Source organism: Musa acuminata, chromosome BXJ3-11 (assembly GCF_036884655.1).
Source record: "Musa acuminata AAA Group cultivar baxijiao chromosome BXJ3-11, Cavendish_Baxijiao_AAA, whole genome shotgun sequence".
In the NCBI taxonomy this organism is placed as follows: domain Eukaryota; kingdom Viridiplantae; phylum Streptophyta; class Magnoliopsida; order Zingiberales; family Musaceae; genus Musa; species Musa acuminata.
Genome location: NC_088359.1, coordinates 29731834 through 29751540, shown reverse-complemented (window position 1 = coordinate 29751540; position 19707 = coordinate 29731834). Strand labels below are relative to the sequence as shown.

At 40.0% G+C, this 19707-nt stretch overlaps 3 protein-coding genes across 7 annotated transcripts; 2 read left to right on the top strand and 1 right to left on the bottom strand.

Annotated features, from left to right (window-relative positions):
* Positions 1-1580: 1580 nt before the first annotated feature.
* LOC135652176 (ruBisCO large subunit-binding protein subunit alpha) lies at positions 1581-5902 on the bottom strand. The gene is made up of 8 exons (XM_065172940.1): positions 5743-5902; positions 5446-5620; positions 4881-5002; positions 4553-4760; positions 4219-4364; positions 3800-4106; positions 2267-2718; positions 1581-2142 (listed from the first exon to the last, which is right to left on the bottom strand). The coding sequence occupies exons 1-8, from the start codon at positions 5800-5802 to the stop codon at positions 1852-1854; spliced, it is 1761 nt and encodes a 586-aa protein (XP_065029012.1). The 5' UTR covers positions 5803-5902; the 3' UTR covers positions 1581-1851.
* Positions 5903-6048: 146 nt separating this feature from the next.
* Positions 6049-10062, top strand: LOC135652175 (uncharacterized). 5 transcript variants are annotated; one of them, XM_065172936.1, is made up of 10 exons: positions 6049-6317; positions 6391-6441; positions 6885-7004; positions 7152-7601; positions 8155-8582; positions 8860-8959; positions 9050-9109; positions 9206-9289; positions 9363-9482; positions 9637-10062. In XM_065172936.1, exons 1-10 carry the CDS (start codon positions 6270-6272, stop codon positions 9943-9945), a joined length of 1770 nt encoding a protein of 589 aa, XP_065029008.1. In that variant the 5' UTR covers positions 6049-6269; the 3' UTR covers positions 9946-10062. The 5 variants fall into 5 exon arrangements, with proteins under 5 accessions (XP_065029008.1, XP_065029010.1, XP_065029009.1 ...); XM_065172938.1 differs by having other exon boundaries at positions 6051-6320; positions 8875-8959; XM_065172937.1 differs by having other exon boundaries at positions 6051-6320; positions 9050-9094.
* An 827-nt stretch (positions 10063-10889) lies between these two features.
* LOC135652177 (lysM domain receptor-like kinase 3) lies at positions 10890-12549 on the top strand. The gene has a single exon (XM_065172941.1). The coding sequence runs from the start codon at positions 10918-10920 to the stop codon at positions 12289-12291; it is 1374 nt and encodes a 457-aa protein (XP_065029013.1). The 5' UTR covers positions 10890-10917; the 3' UTR covers positions 12292-12549.
* Positions 12550-19707: the final 7158 nt, after the last annotated feature.

The following is a 19707-nucleotide window of genomic DNA, read 5'->3' as shown; positions in this document are numbered from 1 at the left end:
TCTCTCTCTCTCTCTCTCTCTCTCTCTCTCTCTAACCCACATGACCTGCAGGTACATCTGCAATAACACAGGTTAGTACACATGTGACAACAATGGCTTGGTATTTAGCATTGCTTGATTCAATAGGTTTTTGGTTTAACAAGTCTGACTTAAAATGTACAATGAGCAAACATCCTAATTAGCACTTCTAAACAGTAACAAGTCGACTGCTTGTTCTTGCGTGCAGCAATAGTTCCTGTCCTTCTGCACAGAAGTAATTGCTGAACATTTGCATCATCTGATTCCTCAGATGATTTACTAAAATGCATTAGTTCACACTGACAAATACCCATTAATTTCGCACTTATTTCTTGAAGTTTTTGAAGATATAAATTCAGTTTTTGAAGATCACATGTGATGAACTCTTCAAAATGCATGCATGCTTGCTTGCTTGAAAAGTGTCTAAAGTCGATCCCCTCGAAGTGATTAAGGAGGTCGATCCCCCTCGAAATAATTATTATCATTTTCTCCTCTTTCTTCCACGATAAGACCTTAAGGTCTTATCAATTGGTATCGGAGCGACGATAAGACTTTAGGATATTATCATTTGGTATCAGAGCCTTATCATTTTTTTTATTTATTTTACGATAAGACTTTAGGGTCTTATCAATTGGTATCAGAGCGACGATAAGACCCTGAGAAGCTCGACGACAAGACTCTGAGAAGCTCTCTATCACCACTAACATCAAGATTATAATGCTCTAACAAATATACAATGGCTTGACATAGATTGACCACCACATGCACCATCATTTGTACAGTAAATTACCAAACTTATACTTATTTTGTGATTCATATTACACGCATTCTTCACTATGTGAAAATTTTTAGATTTGTTACATGTTCATGGTAGTAGTAATGCATGTAAAGCTTAAGTTTTACTATATGACACATCTCCATCATTATAGTTCTAATATTTTCATCACAAATTTACAGTTTTTGTGACTATGGGATTGCTATTACATAACCTCCATCATAGTTACGTAAACTCTCTTATCTTAGCCATACAAAACAAAAGAGGCTAATTACCATGAAACTATTATATATAGGATATGTTACAATTCTTATACAAGCAAATGCAATCAATACCTTGCAGAGTAGGTTACCAGGTAGATAAGGTCAGAGATACATCAGTCACCATTGGACAAAGTCTCATATATATGTTGCTAAGATTTGATTCAGGTCCTTAAGTGAGAGAAACTATAATATCTATGGTAAGTCCATATTGGAAATGAAAGAAGACTTAGCTTAAAGCTTAATTACTTTGGATCAAGACACTTGCCTACACTGCCATTATGCATTGCAGTATGATGAAACGGACAATACATGTTGGCTTCTTCAAGATTTGATTGGTTCTTCTCTTGTCAACAAAAGAGTTAAGTGTTGATGTGCCTAACAGTATCTATGATGATAGTTAGTTCTAAAGACATGAGTATCATGGTATAACTACTAGGAAGTTGACTTTTTGATGTTTACGATCTTATTCATTGTACCTTCCTATTGATATGGAGATGGGTACCTTCCTATCTGATAGAGTAGTGTCCGTAAGCTTCGCCGATGAGACGACGTTGCACATTCACATTTCAAGCTTCAGCTGTTGAGATAACAAACATCAAATATTTTTCCAGACAACATCAATAGACCTTTCCCTACTTTTTCAAACATAATCTCGAGAGGTTATGACATCAAAGGTAAAAAGGCAGCACAAAAATGTCGATGATGGAACCGATAACCGAACTTTGAAAAAAATGCTCCAAGAGTGGCATCCAAATATAACATGTAACCTAATTCTGCAAGGCCACATAAGAATGATTAGATGGCGAGACTTCCTTCAGCTGGTCCAGCCACAGGAGCCTTTGGCTTAGGCTTATCCACGACAATCGCCTGTGTCGTCAACACCATTCCAGCAACAGATGCAGCATTTTGCAGGGCACACCGTGTCACTTTAGCTGGATCGATAACTCCAGCTTCCACTAGATTTTCGTACTTGTCGGTCATAGCATTGTAACCAATCTCCCATTCGCTGTCCTTAATTTTCTCTACCACAACTTCCCCTTCTACACCTGCATTGTCTGCAATCAAAGCTGCAGGTGCCACCAGTGCCTGTACAATCGCAAATTAGTCTAAATTATGAAAGAAAATACTTGAAGTCTGGTCCACAGATGATGATTGGAGTTTGATGAATCTGTAGGAGAAGAAGCTTGAATGTAATAATACCATGACTTACTTTTTGCACAATGTCAGCTCCAATGCGCTCATCTGCATCTTCAATCTTGTCTTTGATGGCAGGTACAGTGGTAGAGAGGTGAACCAGCGCAGCACCTCCACCAGGAACTATGCCTTCCTCTATAGCAGCAAAAGTGGCATTCTTGGCATCCTCAATTCTGAGCTTGCGGTCTTCGAGTTCTGTCTCCGTTGCAGCACCGACCTTTATAACTGCCACACCACCTGAGAGCTTAGCAATCCTCTCGGCTAGCTTCTCAGAATCATACACCGAGTCTGTCTCAGCAAGCTCCTTTTTCAACTGGGCAATTCTGGCCTGAATCTCATCCTTGGATGCTGCATCAGCAATAATGGTAGTAGAAGTCTGGGCAATTGTGATCTTCCTTGCTGTTCCCAGTTGCTCAACCGATACGTTTTCAATCAGTAAGCCAAGATCTTTGGCTTGGAATTCAGCTCCTAAACAAAAGACAGCACAATAGATGGCCAGAAATAAGAAAAAATAATAGCATTTCGATTTTCAAAAGCATTGAGTTTCGGGTAACTCAAAAGAAGAAAATAGTACAACTAATGGTTAAATCATCATTACAGAAGTATTAAGTGCATCGTCTGTCAAATGTTGTATCAGTTTAAGCTTGTCAACTACCTTTTGCCATATGATCGAAAAATAAACACCAAACAGGAAAAGCAATAAGTAATATTCAGATGCTGGTTAGAAAATGGTCCTAGTTTGATACTTGGATAAGAAATAGAACAGCAGAGATAAATGTAAAAAAGAATGCTTCAAAAAGACAACAATTAAATTATCAAATGTAGCAGTCTCTTGGTGACAATGAAAGGAGAATATAAACTTTCAGTTCTATTGGGAGAAAAATAAAGAACTGAGTAGTCAAAGGATACAAGACAGCTATCATTTAAAAAAAAAATGAATTAATTAACTCTCAACTAGAAAGTCATTTTATTTACCTAAATAACCAGATACTCTCAAAACCAAAGTAAGGCATACCAAATCAGTTTGGCATATATGACCAGTATGCAGAAATCACAATAATCCAAATCCATGAATTCAAGAGGGGGAAAAAGTAACATGCAAGTTGAGGAATGCAATTATAATTTTGCTTGCCCTGAAGGCAATACTAGAGGAGGGTTTTCAAACAACAAATAGAAATGTAAACAAATCAAAGCTAATGGCATATAATAACTAGATAAGATGGGCAACGGATAAAAGTTTGTGTACAAAGTTGGTTTTAGACAAATTATCAGCTTTAAATCCAACAGAAATTTTCTGACCCTGTGATAGCTGGCTCAGTACCCAAGTGCCCTAAAAGAAAATCCATTAAAGTTACCATATGCCATTCATAGACTGTCTCAGGCCCTCATTAGGTTTAGAATTTTTTTTATAGAACAAATGATTCTAAATAATTCATAAATGAGAATATGACAGGTGCTAAACAAAGTTGACAGCTAAATCCCAATTGTAGTAACAGTAACGAAGTACAGGACATCAACACACAATTAAGTAAGCAAATTCAAAGAATACCTGTTACAATGGCAATATCTTGAAGAAGAGCCTTCCTTCTTTCACCAAACCCAGGAGCTTTGATTGCAGCAACATTCAGAATACCTCGAAGCTTATTCACAACTAGAGTTGCCAAAGCCTCACCAGTAACATCTTCGGCAATAATGAGAAGAGGGGTTCTCAGTTGGGTGGTTTTCTCCAGCAAAGGTATAATCTCCTTTATTGTTGAAATCTTCTGATCAGTCACTAGAACTTTTGCATCTTCAAACTCAACAAGTAACTTCTCAGGATTTGTCACAAACTGCGGCGAGATGTAGCCTCGGTCAATCTGCACAAAACAAAAGCAGGAATTAAAGGCTTCAAATCTTGCACAAAACTTCAGGCCTCAACACACCAAAAAGAAGAGAAGAAGGTCCACAATATTTAATAATTAAACTAACCTCCATCCCTTCTTCCACATCAACTGTGGTCTCAAACGATGATGACGACTCAATAGAAAGAACACCATCTGGACCGACTTTATCAATAGCATCAGCAATCATGGTTCCTATAAATTCATCGTTACCGGCAGAGATCGTTGCAATGGCTACAACAGCAAATAATATATCTTCAATGAACAATCATACTAAAGAAAAAAGAGAGAATCTATAAAACTTTAACAGTGTTTAATCCTTCTAATTGATATGAGCAACAGCTTCACAAAGGTGTAGATAAAAGCAAAGAATAAAGAATATTAACATTGAGAAACAAGATGCACACAAGCAAAAATATGACCTTTGATGTCATTTCGTCCTTTTACAGGCCGGGCTTTCTTCTCAAGCTCTTCCACCAGACCACTAACAGTCTTATCAATTCCTTTCTTGATGGAGACAGGATTTGCACCAGAAGTAACACTCAACAAACCTAACTTAATAATTTCACGTGCAAGAACTGATGCAGTTGTGGTGCCATCTCCAGCTGAGTCATTTGTCTTGCTAGCAACCTTACATTTAAAAGAAAAACATAATTTACATTCCATACCCTGTCTTTATACAAGGATCTCAAGTACACAAAGAAGCTATTTTACATACTAAGATATGCATCCAGATAACAATTTGAATACCTCACGAATCAATGCTGCACCAGCATTCTCCATTGGATCTGCGAGCTCAATGGCACGAGCAATAGTTACCCCATCATTGACCACTTTTGGAGCCCCATACTCATCCAACACGACATTCCTCCCTGAAATCATTATCCGATGTTAAACTTAGATATAACCGAAAAGCTCCAACCACACAGGTATCCGCAAAAAAAAACGCAATCAACAAACAAAACCTCAAACTTTTAGTTGTTCTTTTTACTACAAATTTCAGTAACAGATATCAGAAGCCACAGTAAAACAACTAGTGAACTATGAAAACATGGCGCTTTAAAAGTCATGTCAGAAATAATGGCAAATGCATGTAACAGCTAGAAAATGAAGCCTTTTTCCCTTAAAGGACCAATCCCTAACGTATACAGGTAAACACATATATTAACGAACAATAACACTTAATTCCTCAAGCTGACGAGTCTCATAGCACTCAGGGCGTCAGACGCAAAAACCACGACGGATTATAACCACAAAACCTCAAATAACTCAAAGAACCCATAGCAAAGGAATTAAAGGGAGGTTCACCGAGCACCTCTAGGGCCGAGGGTAACACCGACAGCATTGGCGAGCTTCTCGACGCCGGCCTGGAGCGACGACCTGGAATTCTGATCGAAGGCAATGTCCTTAGCCATGGCCCGCACGACGAGCTTCCGGCGGCCTTCGTACCCATGCCCATGCCTCTGGCTTACTCTCCTTCCCAGGCTCTCCTATTCCACCAAAAAACAAAATAAATCTCAGTCAAAAGAACAGAATCATCTCCCCAGATCAGCCCCGAAACACCAAGAGACTGGGTTCGTTGCGCCCTACGACGAGGGGAAAGATTGGGAACCTGGCGGGGGGACGCGGAGCGGAGGATGGAGGCGGTGGAGATAGCGTTGGCGGAAGCCATTTCGAAGAGGAGATAGGAGAGCGAAGCTTGCTGAGAAAGAGGAAGCCCTTAGGATAAGGTTGGGAGAAGAGAGGAGGGTTTCAGGTTTAATAGGGAGGGGTTTTGAGGGCATGGGGGAAGAGACGGGGCGGAGTCCGTAGAACATTCGAGAACCCAAGATTTTTATCCGCTAACTAAAGCCCAATTAAAGCCCAATTAAAATCATGCCTCTGAATGGTGACGAGAAGCCAAACCTCCGCAAAGCTGACATTATAAGCGAAGCAAAGAAGCCTCGGAGGCCAACCTCCTCGAAAGCTCCCTTCCATCTTCCAGTGAACGCCCGACTCCACTCTTCTTCCTTGAGCTACAAGCCTCCTCCTACCAGAACACCATCCACCAACAGCGCCACCGCCCGCTGCCCTCTTTAAGTGGCAGTTCGGGATGCTGCACTCGGCCCAAGTTGTGGCTCTCCCTGCTGCAACCACCTCATGGCGTTCGGCGACGACGGTCGTGTCGCAGTCCTTGCTGCCCATGCCGTGGTAAGCGTTCTGTGGTTCAGTGGCCACGAATCTAAGCACTGTTTGATTCGTCCATTTCGTCTACATGCAGGGAAAGCAGAGCAACAGTATCCAACATCGAAGGTTAGAGCTTGAAAAGGAGGTGAGTTCCTAATAGCGCACACATACAAAAAGAGGTCCTTTTAGGGTAGAAGCTAATAGAACAACACTTAGGACTCCGTTCTTATTGTACTTTGTCTATATCAAGCATTGGGGCAAAAAGAAAAGAAACAGAGGATAAAACGACAAAGAATTGAGTGGGAAAGTAAACAAAAAATGTCTTTTTTTCTTCTTGAGATCATGTTTTTCTTTCTCCCTTAAGTTGGAAAAAATTAGAGAGGAGGGATAATTTAAATCAAATATTTATTTTCTCCCTGTTCCAACCAAGGGGCTAAGGAATTGGTGTGCTCTTCCCTTCTTTTCTTTAGTTTCTCTGATGCTGTCTCTACTATAGTATATGTCCAACCAGTAAGACAGTGTGCTATTAAAATGATTTGCTCAGAGTTTGGGATTCATTGTGTTGAAGATGACTGGTTTGATTTCCAGGTGGCTGAACTGCAGAGGATGCTCCGAAATGAAGAGAAAATGCACGAAGTTTTGGAGCATGCTATGCTTCCACCAAAAACTCGATCAACCCTTCAGATCCCAAGTTTCCTTCCAAGAAGGGTACATCTTCCTTCCAAGCTCAACATTTGACTACTGTTAACTTGTTTAAATAGCAATTATAAGCTGTTGATTCTTTTTCCACTTAAGAGGAATATAAATATATCAAATTATTTGGCTGCTGAGAACTCCTTATTTGACTTTGCACAGACAAAGGAACTTCTGGCAGAAGTTGTCATGGTGGAAGAGGAGATAGTTCGACTTGAACATGAAATAAGTAAAGCTCAAGAAAGCCTATCAAACATGCGAGAAGCTCACGAAGAAGAGACCCCTAAAGTTTATGAATATAGGCATGCAAACAGGAATGTAATTGAACCTCCAAGCAATATGTCGGATACCAATTTGGATGTGCCTAATGACAAATTATCACGAAAGATAGCACTAGAAACCAAACCTTTGTTCTTTATAAACCAGGCAATAAAAGGAGACTATTTAGTTAATGGTTTCGTCAAGAAAGGAAATGTTGGAAGCTTAAATAGGTCTGACAACCATAATGAAAACCAAAGCACGGTGGAAATTAAAGAGAGGGCTTCAAGGAAAAATGGAAGGACAGAGAAGGCATCCTCAATTAAGTTGCCAGGAAAGTATCCAACAAACCAAGTAAGTCTAGTTTTTTTGCATTACACTGTATTGTTTTAGTTTCAATTTTTGATCTATGATATTACTATCTTATGACCAAAAAAGGAGAAACATAATATATGGAAAAGATTGTTGTCATGAACATGTTATATTGTTTTAATTATGGTTTACACTTAGAAGGATGCTTGTATATACATAAAGCTAGTTGATCAATATTTACTATCGTGCTCTATCTATTTCCTAAATAAGAACAGAAATTGAGCCATAATTCTCACTAACAGTCAGAGTTTCTGTTAACTTGATTTAAATAAGTGGGTGGCAAGTCTTACCTTCGTAAAAATCATCACAGAATTGTAATATTCTGTCACAAAGAGTTTAAAATTTGTTTACTTGATGGTATTTTTTTAGAGATTCATGATAAAAGAAAATTCTTACATGTAACAGTGGTTCTCACTGTTCTTTGAATAATTTTCTGCTATTGCAATCTGGAATGCTTGAAATACATGTCTGTGTTCCAATTTTATAGAGTCAATATTTTAGTTTATGACTATGTTTTTTTTTTTCCCTTCTCCAGAACACAGATGTGGAAAATGTACTCAGGCTATTCAGAGAACCTTCTTCAACCATAAATTTAACAGACCAGAATGCTGGAAAGTACCATCCGAACAAGTTATCTGAGAAAATATTGAATTTCTTGATCTGTATTTTCTTAAGATTATCAAGGACATCGCGAGCATTGGATCTAGAAAAATCCAGCAACCTGTCAAAATCTGCCAACTTACTGCTAAGATCAGGAAGCTTTGAGATAGATGGCAGTTCTATTAGGAAAGGAAGAATTCCAGCTCAAAGGGAGATAAGGCACCATGATCCTTATGGAATTTTTGAAATTGAAGGCTCTATTTTAAGGGATATTGGCCCTTACAAGAACCTCGCCAAATTTACCTCCAGTTCACTGGACCATAAGGACATTTCTTATTCTCTTCCTCTATTGAAGAAATTAAGGTAATTTGTTTAGTATCAATGTCTGTGATGCTTCTTTGTTTAGTATATCTAGCCATGTAGATTCTGTAAACATGAATGCATCAAAAAAATACTCGGTAGATGGAAATACTAAGCATAATTCCTATTAAAATAATCATGTTTTTCTGAAGTTATTGCCTAGAATTACACTTCTGTTTTTATTATCTCATTAACCCATAATCTTTTGTTATGCTTTAATTTCCTTTTTATTCTTTTTAGGAAATTGTAATGTTGTTTAGTGGTCAAACTAATGTCACAGGATCTTAATTAGCAGACTTCATGAGGTGGACTTGAGATCTTTGAGGCACCAAGAGAAATTAGCTTTTTGGATCAATGTTTACCACACTTGCATCATGCATGTATAGTATGATTACGTCCGCTTCCATTCAGATTCTTATTGATCTTTGTTCAAAGACAATTACCTGACATTCGGTGTATACCACTTACAGGGTTTTTTAGAACTTGGTATGCCCTCAAATCCAGAGATGGTTCAGGTAGTCAAGGATAAGGTACAAAAATCCTTTGCATGATAGTGTTAATAGATCATTTGTCATCTGTGAGATGATTGAAGACATCAAGGTTCTGTTTCTCTTCTTTCTTTGCAGGTTCTGCTTGATGTAGGAGGTAGCAAACTAAATGCTCGAGCTATAGAGCACCTTATTCTAAGACGACCATTAAACTATAATGAGGTATGTTAAGCTTAATCTAATAAAAATGGAACCTATATAGATATTGATATGTATTCCATTGATTACTGAATAGACTGAATGGAAAGAAGTTCAAGAGGATTATAAGAAAGTCATAAGGAGAAATTATGGATTGGAGCACTCAGACCCCAATATTGTGTTTGCATTATGCTCTGCGTGTAAATCTTCCCCTGCTGTAAGTAAAACCTTTAAATGATGTTCTTATAACATTGGAAAATTGTTATCATGTCATTTTTTTAATCATAACAAACAAATTTCTTAATGGGCAAATGCACAAATGATTGTACTTGATGGCCTTCACATGAAATTTGTCCTAAATCTTTGATTAGGTCAGGATATACACAGCTGATGGTGTCACAGGTGAACTGGAAAAATCAAAGTTGGACTACCTGCAAGCTTCAATAGCAGTCACAGCTAACAGAAGGGTAATGATCCCACATTTCCTGTTCTCAAAGATGCACGACTTCGCCACAGACTTGGATTCTCTAGCTGAGTGGATCATCAAACAGCTTCCAACTTTTTGGCCTCTAAGGAAATCCATGCTCGAGTGCTTCAAAGGCCATACAGATGGGAAGATATCTCATATGGTGGATGTCATTCCTAATGATTCTGAATTCCAATATCTTTTGCGCGTCTGAACTACATATGTTCTCTTTTTTTCTTGTGAAATCTGAAACGTTTTACCGAAATTGTGTATCTGTGTATTGATGGTGTCCTTTTACGTCGAAAATTTTTGCGATCGGTGGTTTTGTCAATGGTGATCTCTGTCTTCTCCTACCGAAAACTTGAGTTTGGTTTTGCAATTAGTGGCTGGTTATTGCTTACTCTAGATTTGCCGGTAAACTTCTCATGCACTTGCAAGGAATTTGGAGTCGGAAATGGCATCTTAATAATTTGATGTTAACAGGGAATAATTTCGTGATATTTGTGGCTCGGAAACACAGTTTTCACTCTGGTTTGATTCTTGAGACACTTGATCATGGTTATGTTAAGCTGATCTCTGTAACAAGTTAGAATTCAAATATGCTGAAGAGATTTAACGACGACTCAGTCATGTTGTGTTCCTATTGATCGATCATGACATAGTTGACCAACAGAGTGCCCGCATCTGCATGAAACATATGAGTGCCAAAGTCAACGCAAAAAAAAGTTGAAAGAATAGAAAGCCTGATTCGCACGTCTCAAGTCAACAGTGCAACTTGCAAGAAATTGGATCGTTGTCAACCTTCAACCACAACATTTATTCGGCAAATGCCATTATTCCCGATTCAACTCAGATGGGCAAATAGCTTGTCACCTCATAATCATGCTGTTATAAATTGAGGTGTTCCAAATAAATAAGACGCTCATAAATAAAAACACATAAATTGGCCAACAAGACAAGGCCGCAGAAAATTTGCGTGCAACCACTTTGGGAGCTTTGACTTTGACCACTCAAATAGACGGCGTTGACTAAATCTCGATGTGCAACCTGCCGGAATCTTGCGTCGATGTCAATGCCCGCCATCCAACGGCAGCGTCAGCCTGAGTTGGACTGCACTGTCTCTGATCGCCTAATATTAATATCATCGGAAGGGACGAAAACCTCCGCACCTCAATCGAGGACGCAGATGAATGGCTGCCAAGGGCGGGCTTCGTCCCGACTAAACTCGCCTCGTGATCCTCGGAGCCAACTCTATATGTGCAAGACCCGAAAGGACGTTGACGCCGCCAGTCCCCGACCCAAGCCCACATCCTCGCCCTCGGCTTCCGCCGCCTCCGACGCAGTCCGCCCCTCCTACTACTTCGCCCCCGTTGCCAGCTCCGCCAGTACAGGCGGCGACCGCCACGCCCGCCGCCTCCTCTATGACTCCGACTTCGACTCCTCCGCCGCCTCCGTCGCTGCCAACCTCCGGCTCTCCCTCTCCCAGGAAAGCCACCCCTTCCACTACTCCTTCATCGAGATCCTCTCCGCCACCGATCGCTTCCTCTCGCCGCCGCTGTCCCCCTCTGCCGATTCATGGCGCTGCCGCCTACGCGGCGGCGATGCCGTTGTGTTCCGCCGCCCCTTCCTCGGCAACACCGCCGTGTTGCCCTCCCGCATCGCCGCCCTTTGCCGGAGCCATCATGGCAGCGTCGTGGAGCTCCTCGGCGCCTTCCTCGCAGATGACTATATCTACATCGTCTATAGCTACGTCGCCGGCGCCAGCCTCTTCCGGTGCCTCAGGAACCCCCAAAACCCCAGCTTCACCCCGCTCGCTTCCTGGTTCTCCCGCGTTCAGGTCGCCGCCGACGTCGCTCAGGGCCTCGAGTACATCCACCACCACTCCGAGACGGTCCACAACTGGGTGAAGAGCTCCGGCATCATCATCACTGAGCCTGGCCTGCGCGCCAAGATTTGCCACTTCGGCGCCGCAGAGCTGGCCGGCGAGGTTCCTGCCAACGATGACGACATTGATGGGAAGGTATTGGACGACTCGGCCGCGGCGGCGGCGGAGCTGGCGAGGTCGAGGAGCCGAGGGAAGAAGATCGAATGGACGAGGGGATACATGGCGCCGGAAGTGCTCGCCGGCGGTGTGGTGTCGCGTCGGTCCGACGTGTTCGCGTTTGGGGTGGTGCTCCTGGAGCTTCTCTCAGGGGAGGAGCCGGTGAGGTACCGGTTCTGCCAAGAGAAAGACGCCATCGAGAAGGTGTCGGTGATCGAGACGGCGAGGGCGGCGATGGGGCCGGAAGGAGAGGACGAGGCGGAGGAGGAGGAGGAGGAGGGGAGGAGGGGAAGGATAAGGAGGTGGGTGGACAGGAGGTTGGGCGACTCGTTTCCGGTGGATGGTGCGGAGGAGGGGATGCGGGTGGCGCTGAGGTGCGTGGCGGAGGAGGCGGCGGAGAGGCCGCAGATGGTGTGGGTGGCGGGGAAGCTGTCGAAGCTGCTAATCCAGGCCAAGGCGTGGGACGACCGGCTGAAGACAACTCCCACCCGCTACCTGACATCCGTTGGCCCCAGATGAACGAGTGGGCGAGTCAACTCGGCCGGTTCGCTGGTCTTTAACTGGCTGACTCGCTGTGACTCGCTGGGTTATGCTTCATGATAGAAGATAAGATTTTCACTATATGAGGAAATTTCTCTATTCTGTTGAGGAAAATCCTCTATTCTGTTAGGGAAATCCTCCTTCCTAATTTGTATAAATAGGAGAGGGAACATGTTAATAGATTCAAGCTAAAGCTATTTCATTTCTACAATAAAGCTTCTTCAATTATTGTTCTTATCTTCTATTATTTCTATCATGGTATCAGAGCCGCTTGCCTAGAGCCGCTTGCCCCACCTTTCTTCCTCCCCGCTTGCCTAGAGCCGCTTGCCCCACCTTTCTTCCTCGTTGTAGCTATTTTCCTTCCTCTTCTGCTACAGCTTCCTCTTCTGCTACAGCTTCCTCTTCTGCTACAGCTTTCTCCTCTGTTGCAGTTTCCTCCTTTGCTGTAGTAGCATCACTGCAACATTGCTGTAGATTTCTTCTCTAACGTCGCAGCCGTCGTAATCTGCCTTCGGCCAGCGACCAACGTCGCTGAGAAAAGTGAAGCTTCATCCTAGAAGATAAGATTTTCCTAACTATATGAGGAAATTTCTCTATTCTGTTGAGGAAAATCCTCTATTCTGTTAGGGAAATCCTCCTTCCTAATTTGTATATTCCTAATTTGTATAAATAGGAGAGGGAACATGTTAATAGATTCAAGCTAAAGCTATTTCATTTTTATAATAAAGCTTCTTCAATTATTGTTCTTATCTTCTATTATTTCTATCACTTCAAACCCCTCGCAGGGACTACGAAACAGAAACAAATGGGGCTATCTTGACATGCTGCAATTTGCTCTTGTTTCCTTTTTCCTTCATTTTCACAGCTTACACATCGAAGAAGATGAGCACTGGCTGGATAATGATTGATTGTTTGTTTTTATACAATTCAGCAAACAAAATTGTCATCTGCAGAAACACAAAGCTCTCTTCTATTCTCATATGCTTCCTGCATTGTATCACTTTCCACAATTGAGATAGCAACGGTCTCTCCTGACTTCCTTAAATTGTTGAAAGCTATCTTCACATCAGCTTGGTCAGACATCATCTTCTATTTCATCAGCATAGTCGGCTTCCTGAGACATTTTAGAATCATCAATTGCCAAATTGTTCGCACTTAATGGCATTTGCACCAACGATGATACTTTTGGCTTCCAGCTAAAGTCTCTTGTTGCATTTTATTGTGATAGTTTATGCAATTATCAGGCTTCTGTTTAAGGTCCTTTACCTGTGAAGCTTCCACTTGCAGACTCAGCCAGAATCCTTCTTAGCCAGGATATTTGGCACCATCGCTGATGAAGAGAACACCTATTGTTAGTGCAGATATGGCTGGTGGCTAATTTAATTGAGAATAACAAGATTGGATCAGCAGGAACCAGTCACATTGAAACTAGAAAATAGGATAGAAGATTGCCTAATTTGCAAAAGTCAGGATATTGAGGCTCGGAACCACAATGAATAGAATACTCAGAAATAAAGTAGAGAAAGTAGAATAAATCACTCCTTTCTAAGAGGATGGCAGCAGAGTCTGTAGCTCAAAGCCTGGAGTTTCTGCGAGGATCATCACTCCTTTCCCATCAAGGTTTCGCCTTTCTTCGCTAATAAATTAAGGCAGGGCCTCATGATATATGTCTTTTCAAAATCTTTGTTGTTCAATAATGTTCCAAAATTTTCTATTTCTCCATTTTAGTCATGCTGTGAATCAAACTACTGCACTAGAACTGATTTGTCTTTCGCACTAATACTTGACTACTTACAGGCATGGTTGTGTGTAACTTTACTTGAATGGACAAGCATACTAAGCATCCATAGGGTGAAATTCTCTAAGTGTTCAAGGTACATAAATAACTAGTGTTTATCAGATATCTTGAAAGTTTTATGTAAGGCGATAAGTTTTGAGTTTACTAATTTTCTGTACAATGGTTTATCAAAGAAGTAATTGCTGGATAACTTTAAACATAAATATATGTTTAATACACTTGGAATTTCAATTGTACATTTGGGTATGCTTTCAGTACATTTTGGATATCTTGTTATTTAGATATTGTACGTGTTCTGATCTTGTTGTTCATGATTGAAACTTCATACAGTTTTTGCAGTACATGAGTGTTTTGGTGTACCATCATAATTGGATTGCATTCTTGGCCTCGAGCATATATGATTAAACTGTGTCTGCAATAGCTTATACTGTCTCCACAAAATGAACGTCAACAATGCATACTTTTATTTGATTGATACTTTTGCCTCATCAGCATAACTGCGGATTGTTGTTGTCTTCCAAATTATTCATCGATGGTCTGATTACTTAGCTTTTTTCTGCAGCATTGAATGTACTAAAATTTAACCAAGTATCTCGGACTACAAGAACCAAGAGTCCAGCATCATGGCTCTTTGAGGCAATGAAACCTGCAAGAAACATGAGACAGCAGCATGGCCCATGGATCTGCTGATTTTTAACCCTTTCAAAGGTATTGTAGACTGCAGAGTTACTTTATCTATCTGAATATTGCTGCCGTATACATTCGTGGTCTCATTATTCATCATCAGCTGGTGCTTGTATGTTTTATTCGAAACATATTAATTTTTGTTGGTTCTCTTTCATGGGGACAAAATAATTTTATAAGTAATGCTAATATCAGTTGAATATCTCCTGGATTTAGAGATGTCCTGTTCCTAATTGTATTTAATAGCTTGGTAATAATTCCTTGAAACAGTCGGAAACTTCTTACTACATTTAGGAAATCACCTTTAAGCTTGCTGAGCTATAATAGTAAATTTCTCAAATTATTGTTGTAGTAGGGATCCTAAATAGGGTCTTTGTTATGTATCTAACCTCATTTAATTGTCTAATTGTAGATGTCCTACTAAAACCTCATGTTTAGATTCTTGATATCAAGGCACCCGATATTAAAAAAAAGGAACCAATCGTATTGACAAGCCTTTGTCACCATGTGAAATCCTTAAGATTGACATCTTTTCTAAAGGTCAACATATAACTTTCACTGGATATGCCTACTACGGATATGGGTTCTTCTGCTAAGTTATTGTGTGGAGAGAGTATGCTACGTAACATTCCTCCCTTTTCTAAGTTAAGCCAAGATATAAGACCATGGTGGTGGGAATCCTCAATGCCGGTCTTGATGGAGCATGTATCCAAAGAACCTTTTAGTATAGAGGTTATCTTTTACTAGGGCTAATTGCATACTACTTTCTGTACTCGGACCCAATTAGCATCACGGTCTCTGTACTTAAAAAATTTATATTAAGATCCCTATAGTCCTGAAAGTGAGACAAATGATTTCATTTTCTCCAATGTCGTTGATTGCACTAACGAAAGACACAGCACGTGACATCACATATTGGACTGGCGCGAAATCGATGGGTAAAAAGGTAATTTCAACATCTCTCTGTCACCCTCCACTGCTTGCCTCCCCGTCCACTCGTAGCCCCTTCCGGAGCTTACCTCCGCTCCTCCATGTCCCCTCCTTCTCTTCTCCCATGCTTCACGATTCTTTCCATCTTTGTCCTCGCCTCCAGTTCCGTCACTTTCGTGAGCTCTCGCGGTGTCTTCATTTGCCATGCAGTGACCGCTATTGCTGCCACTACGATGTCCAACAAGAGTATGCTCTCCTTTCCTGTCCAAACAGTAGCCACAACTTATCTGCTTGATGAGGATGGTTTGAAAATGCTTTGTTGTGATAGATTACATGACATGTTATTATATTGGGTTTATATGGAGATTCTTTATGTGGTTTTAGGATAATCGCTTTTAAGAGAAGACAACATTCTGAGTCATGTTATTACACAAAATTGTCTCTTGTGCCCGAATCCTATAAAGAGAAATGAGCCTCTTTTTTGCTTATTGGGACAGAAAACAGAGTAGGTGGAGACAGAGATGGCAAGGTCCGGTAGTACTGGTCGTTATGTTGAAATTACCTTTTAATTTGGGCAAAACAAAAGGAAATGAAAGAGACATTGAAATTACCTTTTTGCCTATTGATTTTTTGTCAATCCAGCACATGATGCCACGTGCAATATCTTCTGTCAGTGCAGTCGACGATGTTAAGGAAAATGAGGTCATTTGTTTCACTTTTAGAACTATAAGGATCTCATTATAAATTTTAAGTACAAGGACCGCGATATTAATAGGATCCAAATACAAGGGGTAATCTGGAATTAGCCCCTTTTACCACCATGTATCTACATAACGTTTTTCAAAAATCATATAGAATTCTGAATTCTAGAGCTTTTTGGTACATGTGGTGGCTTTCAATGCAACTTGTTTTAGTTTTAAGTTGTTATTTCTAATTTTGATATGAATTACAATACTGTAGTTAAGTCCAAAAGTGATGTCTTGGAGAACAACAAAGAAAAAGAAAAGAGAGAGAAAAAATCAGTACTACAATGAGAACAAATCATACTTAGTTACAGGGTTCATGGATACTACAATACCAAGTTATTGAACTCATATGTCGCTTTTCAAGGCAGGAAAAAAAAATCATTGCACTTGATTCGTACTACCTTTGTGAAAGAAGAAGAAAGAAATGAAGATCTCCTAAAAAATTATTTGATCTCCTGGAAAATAAAATGCTGCTTTCTGGTTCAGCAAGACAACTTGGTATTTTTCTTGTTTCTCAATAAGAGTTATAACATTAGGGGTGTTTGAAAGGCCTTGAGAAAATTAAAACTTATTTGAAGTTTTGCCTACACTTCGTGCTCGATGCTATAATAGTTAAGCCCAAAGGATAATTCATGTAAGAAGCACCAATGCAAAGGCACAAATTTTAAAATAATGGACTGAAATATCGAACAATGTGGTCATGATCAAGACACTTCGAACTACCCACTCAGTGATGGATGCAGGGATGCAGAATCAGTCATGAGTTTGTCTAGAACTAGTTACTTTTGGACTATTATGTCCAACATGAATGGTATTACACCGATCTGTTAAAATTATAGAATGGAATAAATACATTAGAAGGTAAGTTTTCCACCATCGAGCAAGGCACATCCACAACTGGCTTGGACAAACAGATGCAAGAATGCTGATTTCAGTAACCAAAATTGATTCACCAAGAGTTCAATTAGTTTTGATAAGGCACCTTAGATGACCACTCAATCACGGACTTAAGGATGTAGAAACAATCAGGCATTTGTTCAAATAATAATTACCTTTTTACTTTTATGTCAAAATGAACTGGGCTAAATGATCTGCTGAAATTATGCCATGGAAAAATACATGTGTACGTGAATGTTCCATCTTAGAGTGAAACACTAACACAAGCTAGTATTTGAAAAAGCAAATTCAAGAATGTCAACTTGAGTAACAAAAGTTCATGAGAATTAGATCTTCAAATGGTAGGGCTTCCCCACAAGTGTCATTCAAGCTGAAACGTTGGGGCCTAAAGGTTGAAAAGCATAGTCAAAAGACAACGGACAGATACTCTTATATTAATCTTTAGAGATCCTGAGAGATGGAGATGCGTTAATTGAATAATGGTTATCAAAGATGTCCCTTATTTGCTAGAAAAAAAAAACCAAAGGTAGAGAAAATGTCTTGAGTCAATGTCTGAGTGAGACTATGATGTTGCTGAATAGTCATCCTGGCCAAAATCTTTTGAGAGAAGCTTTCTGCTGCACAATCATGTTATCAACTTTCCAAGACCAAAGGAAGCTTCGTGTGAAGGAAACACCCTCAGAAAATGACACAATTATAGATAATGGTCCTGTTTCTCCAACAATTTGGGAATTGATATCTTCCTTCAGCATGTTTAAAATGTGGTTGTGTCTTAATGGCATGTTGGGTTATGCATGGTCAGAAATAAGCATGAGCTTTCATCTGACTCTTGGTGCATTTGAATCCTGTGGTTGTTGTTGCGAGTGACACCAAGATTCTTGCATCATCTCCCAAATTCCATGCTAAGTTCTTGTGTTTTTGTGCATGACCAAGGAAGAGACGTCAAATTGAATATCTTGCCGCGTACTATCTTATGATGAGGCTTATCTTTGCTTGTAGAAGTTTCCAAGATGCTATGTGAGGCATTGAAGATATTACAAAAGACAACACTAGTTCTTGCACCATGGCTGCTCAAACTTTTTGAGTAGGAAACTAGGATTCTCACATTTGAAAGAACTGCATAAGAGATCATTTCAAATTTGACAACCAGTCTCCTACTTCAGTTGCAATAAGCTAAAAAGTAAAGACGAAAGGTGAAAATTTTCTCCATGGTCAGATAAATGTTCTGTTTATGGTAAAAAATTTATCTAGATGATGATTTAGCTTCCTCAAAAGGAAAAAAACCATCCTGGTATTTGTACTGAGTTTTTAGGCAGTGATGTAATTTGCTTGATTCACTTGAACACCAAAATGATACATGAAATCCTTGACCAAAAAGGCGATCTTATATGAAGCTTGCAGAAAGTTTATCATGACTGTAACTAGCTTTGACCAATAACACTTATTGTTGACGATACATGATCAATGTGATGGGTGCCATTGCCAGGTACCTATCAATCACCATAATGTGAGAACTTCTTACATAAGGGCAAGTACATGGCATAAATAGATCACGTTACGTTACCATGATAAAACTAAAACTATTGCATCATTTTCTCCGTATTACTTGGAGGAGTCAACATTGTCTTGGATAGAATGATGGCAACTTAGAATTCTACTCCTATGCTATAGCACTTCGGAATTATTGTGTTACTTAAGTCAAACTTCATCCACTGTGGAGTAGTATTTAACACAGGCATTTAGGTCTTACAGAAAACTTTGACGACTAGATATTAAAGCTCTTAAAAATCCATAATCCATGAGATCTTCTGTGAATTCATCTGTGTTTATCTTGTTCTGTTTCTGCTTCAGACATAATCTCATGAAGAACCAATATATTATATAACTGCAGATGTAAGACACATTAAGCCATGCATATACACCAAGTTAGGCAAGCCTAAATATCATTATGAGCAGGAGACATGCATTTATAATAAGTTATTCAGATTAGCTTATAGTGAAGCATTTCTGCAACTTGGGACATGATCTTTCAATGATAGAACTCTTTTGTATTACAGGTGAATTCTTCTTGAGAAGAACTGGGAGGCAGCTGCTGAGGAGAGAGTGAATTCCCGCCTGCCCGAGGCTTCGAAACCTCATCAGTCATGGCACATAAATATGTCCTCTTACAGTTGGTGCATAGTTCAGTTGATTCAGCATCCAAAGTGTTGGATGTCAGTCCATTGCCTGGTGATCTGTCTTTTTCTTGTTGTTGTATCAGTCTCTTTGTTTAACAAAATACATATTTCAATGGAGAGAAGGGTAGGAGAAGTAATAGTAGTTGTCATTGACATGTTGGGC

Excerpts from the sequence above, each read along its gene's own strand:
- LOC135652177 (XM_065172941.1), top strand. The coding sequence starts at position 10,918 with ATGAATGGCTGCCAAGGGCGGGCTTCGTCCCGACTAAACTCGCCTCGT.
- LOC135652176 (XM_065172940.1), bottom strand. The coding sequence starts at position 5,802 with ATGGCTTCCGCCAACGCTATCTCCACCGCCTCCATCCTCCGCTCCGCG. Across the intron at positions 2,719-3,799 it reads AGATATTGCCATTGTAACAG|GAGCTGAATTCCAAGCCAAA; the intron begins GTATTCTTTGAA and ends TCTTTTGTTTAG. Across the intron at positions 2,143-2,266 it reads GAGCTGACATTGTGCAAAAA|GCACTGGTGGCACCTGCAGC; the intron begins GTAAGTCATGGT and ends GCGATTGTACAG.
- LOC135652175 (XM_065172935.1), top strand. The coding sequence starts at position 6,270 with ATGGCGTTCGGCGACGACGGTCGTGTCGCAGTCCTTGCTGCCCATGCC. Across the intron at positions 6,442-6,884 it reads GGTTAGAGCTTGAAAAGGAG|GTGGCTGAACTGCAGAGGAT; the intron begins GTGAGTTCCTAA and ends TTTGATTTCCAG. Across the intron at positions 8,960-9,049 it reads ACCACACTTGCATCATGCAT|GGTTTTTTAGAACTTGGTAT; the intron begins GTATAGTATGAT and ends TACCACTTACAG.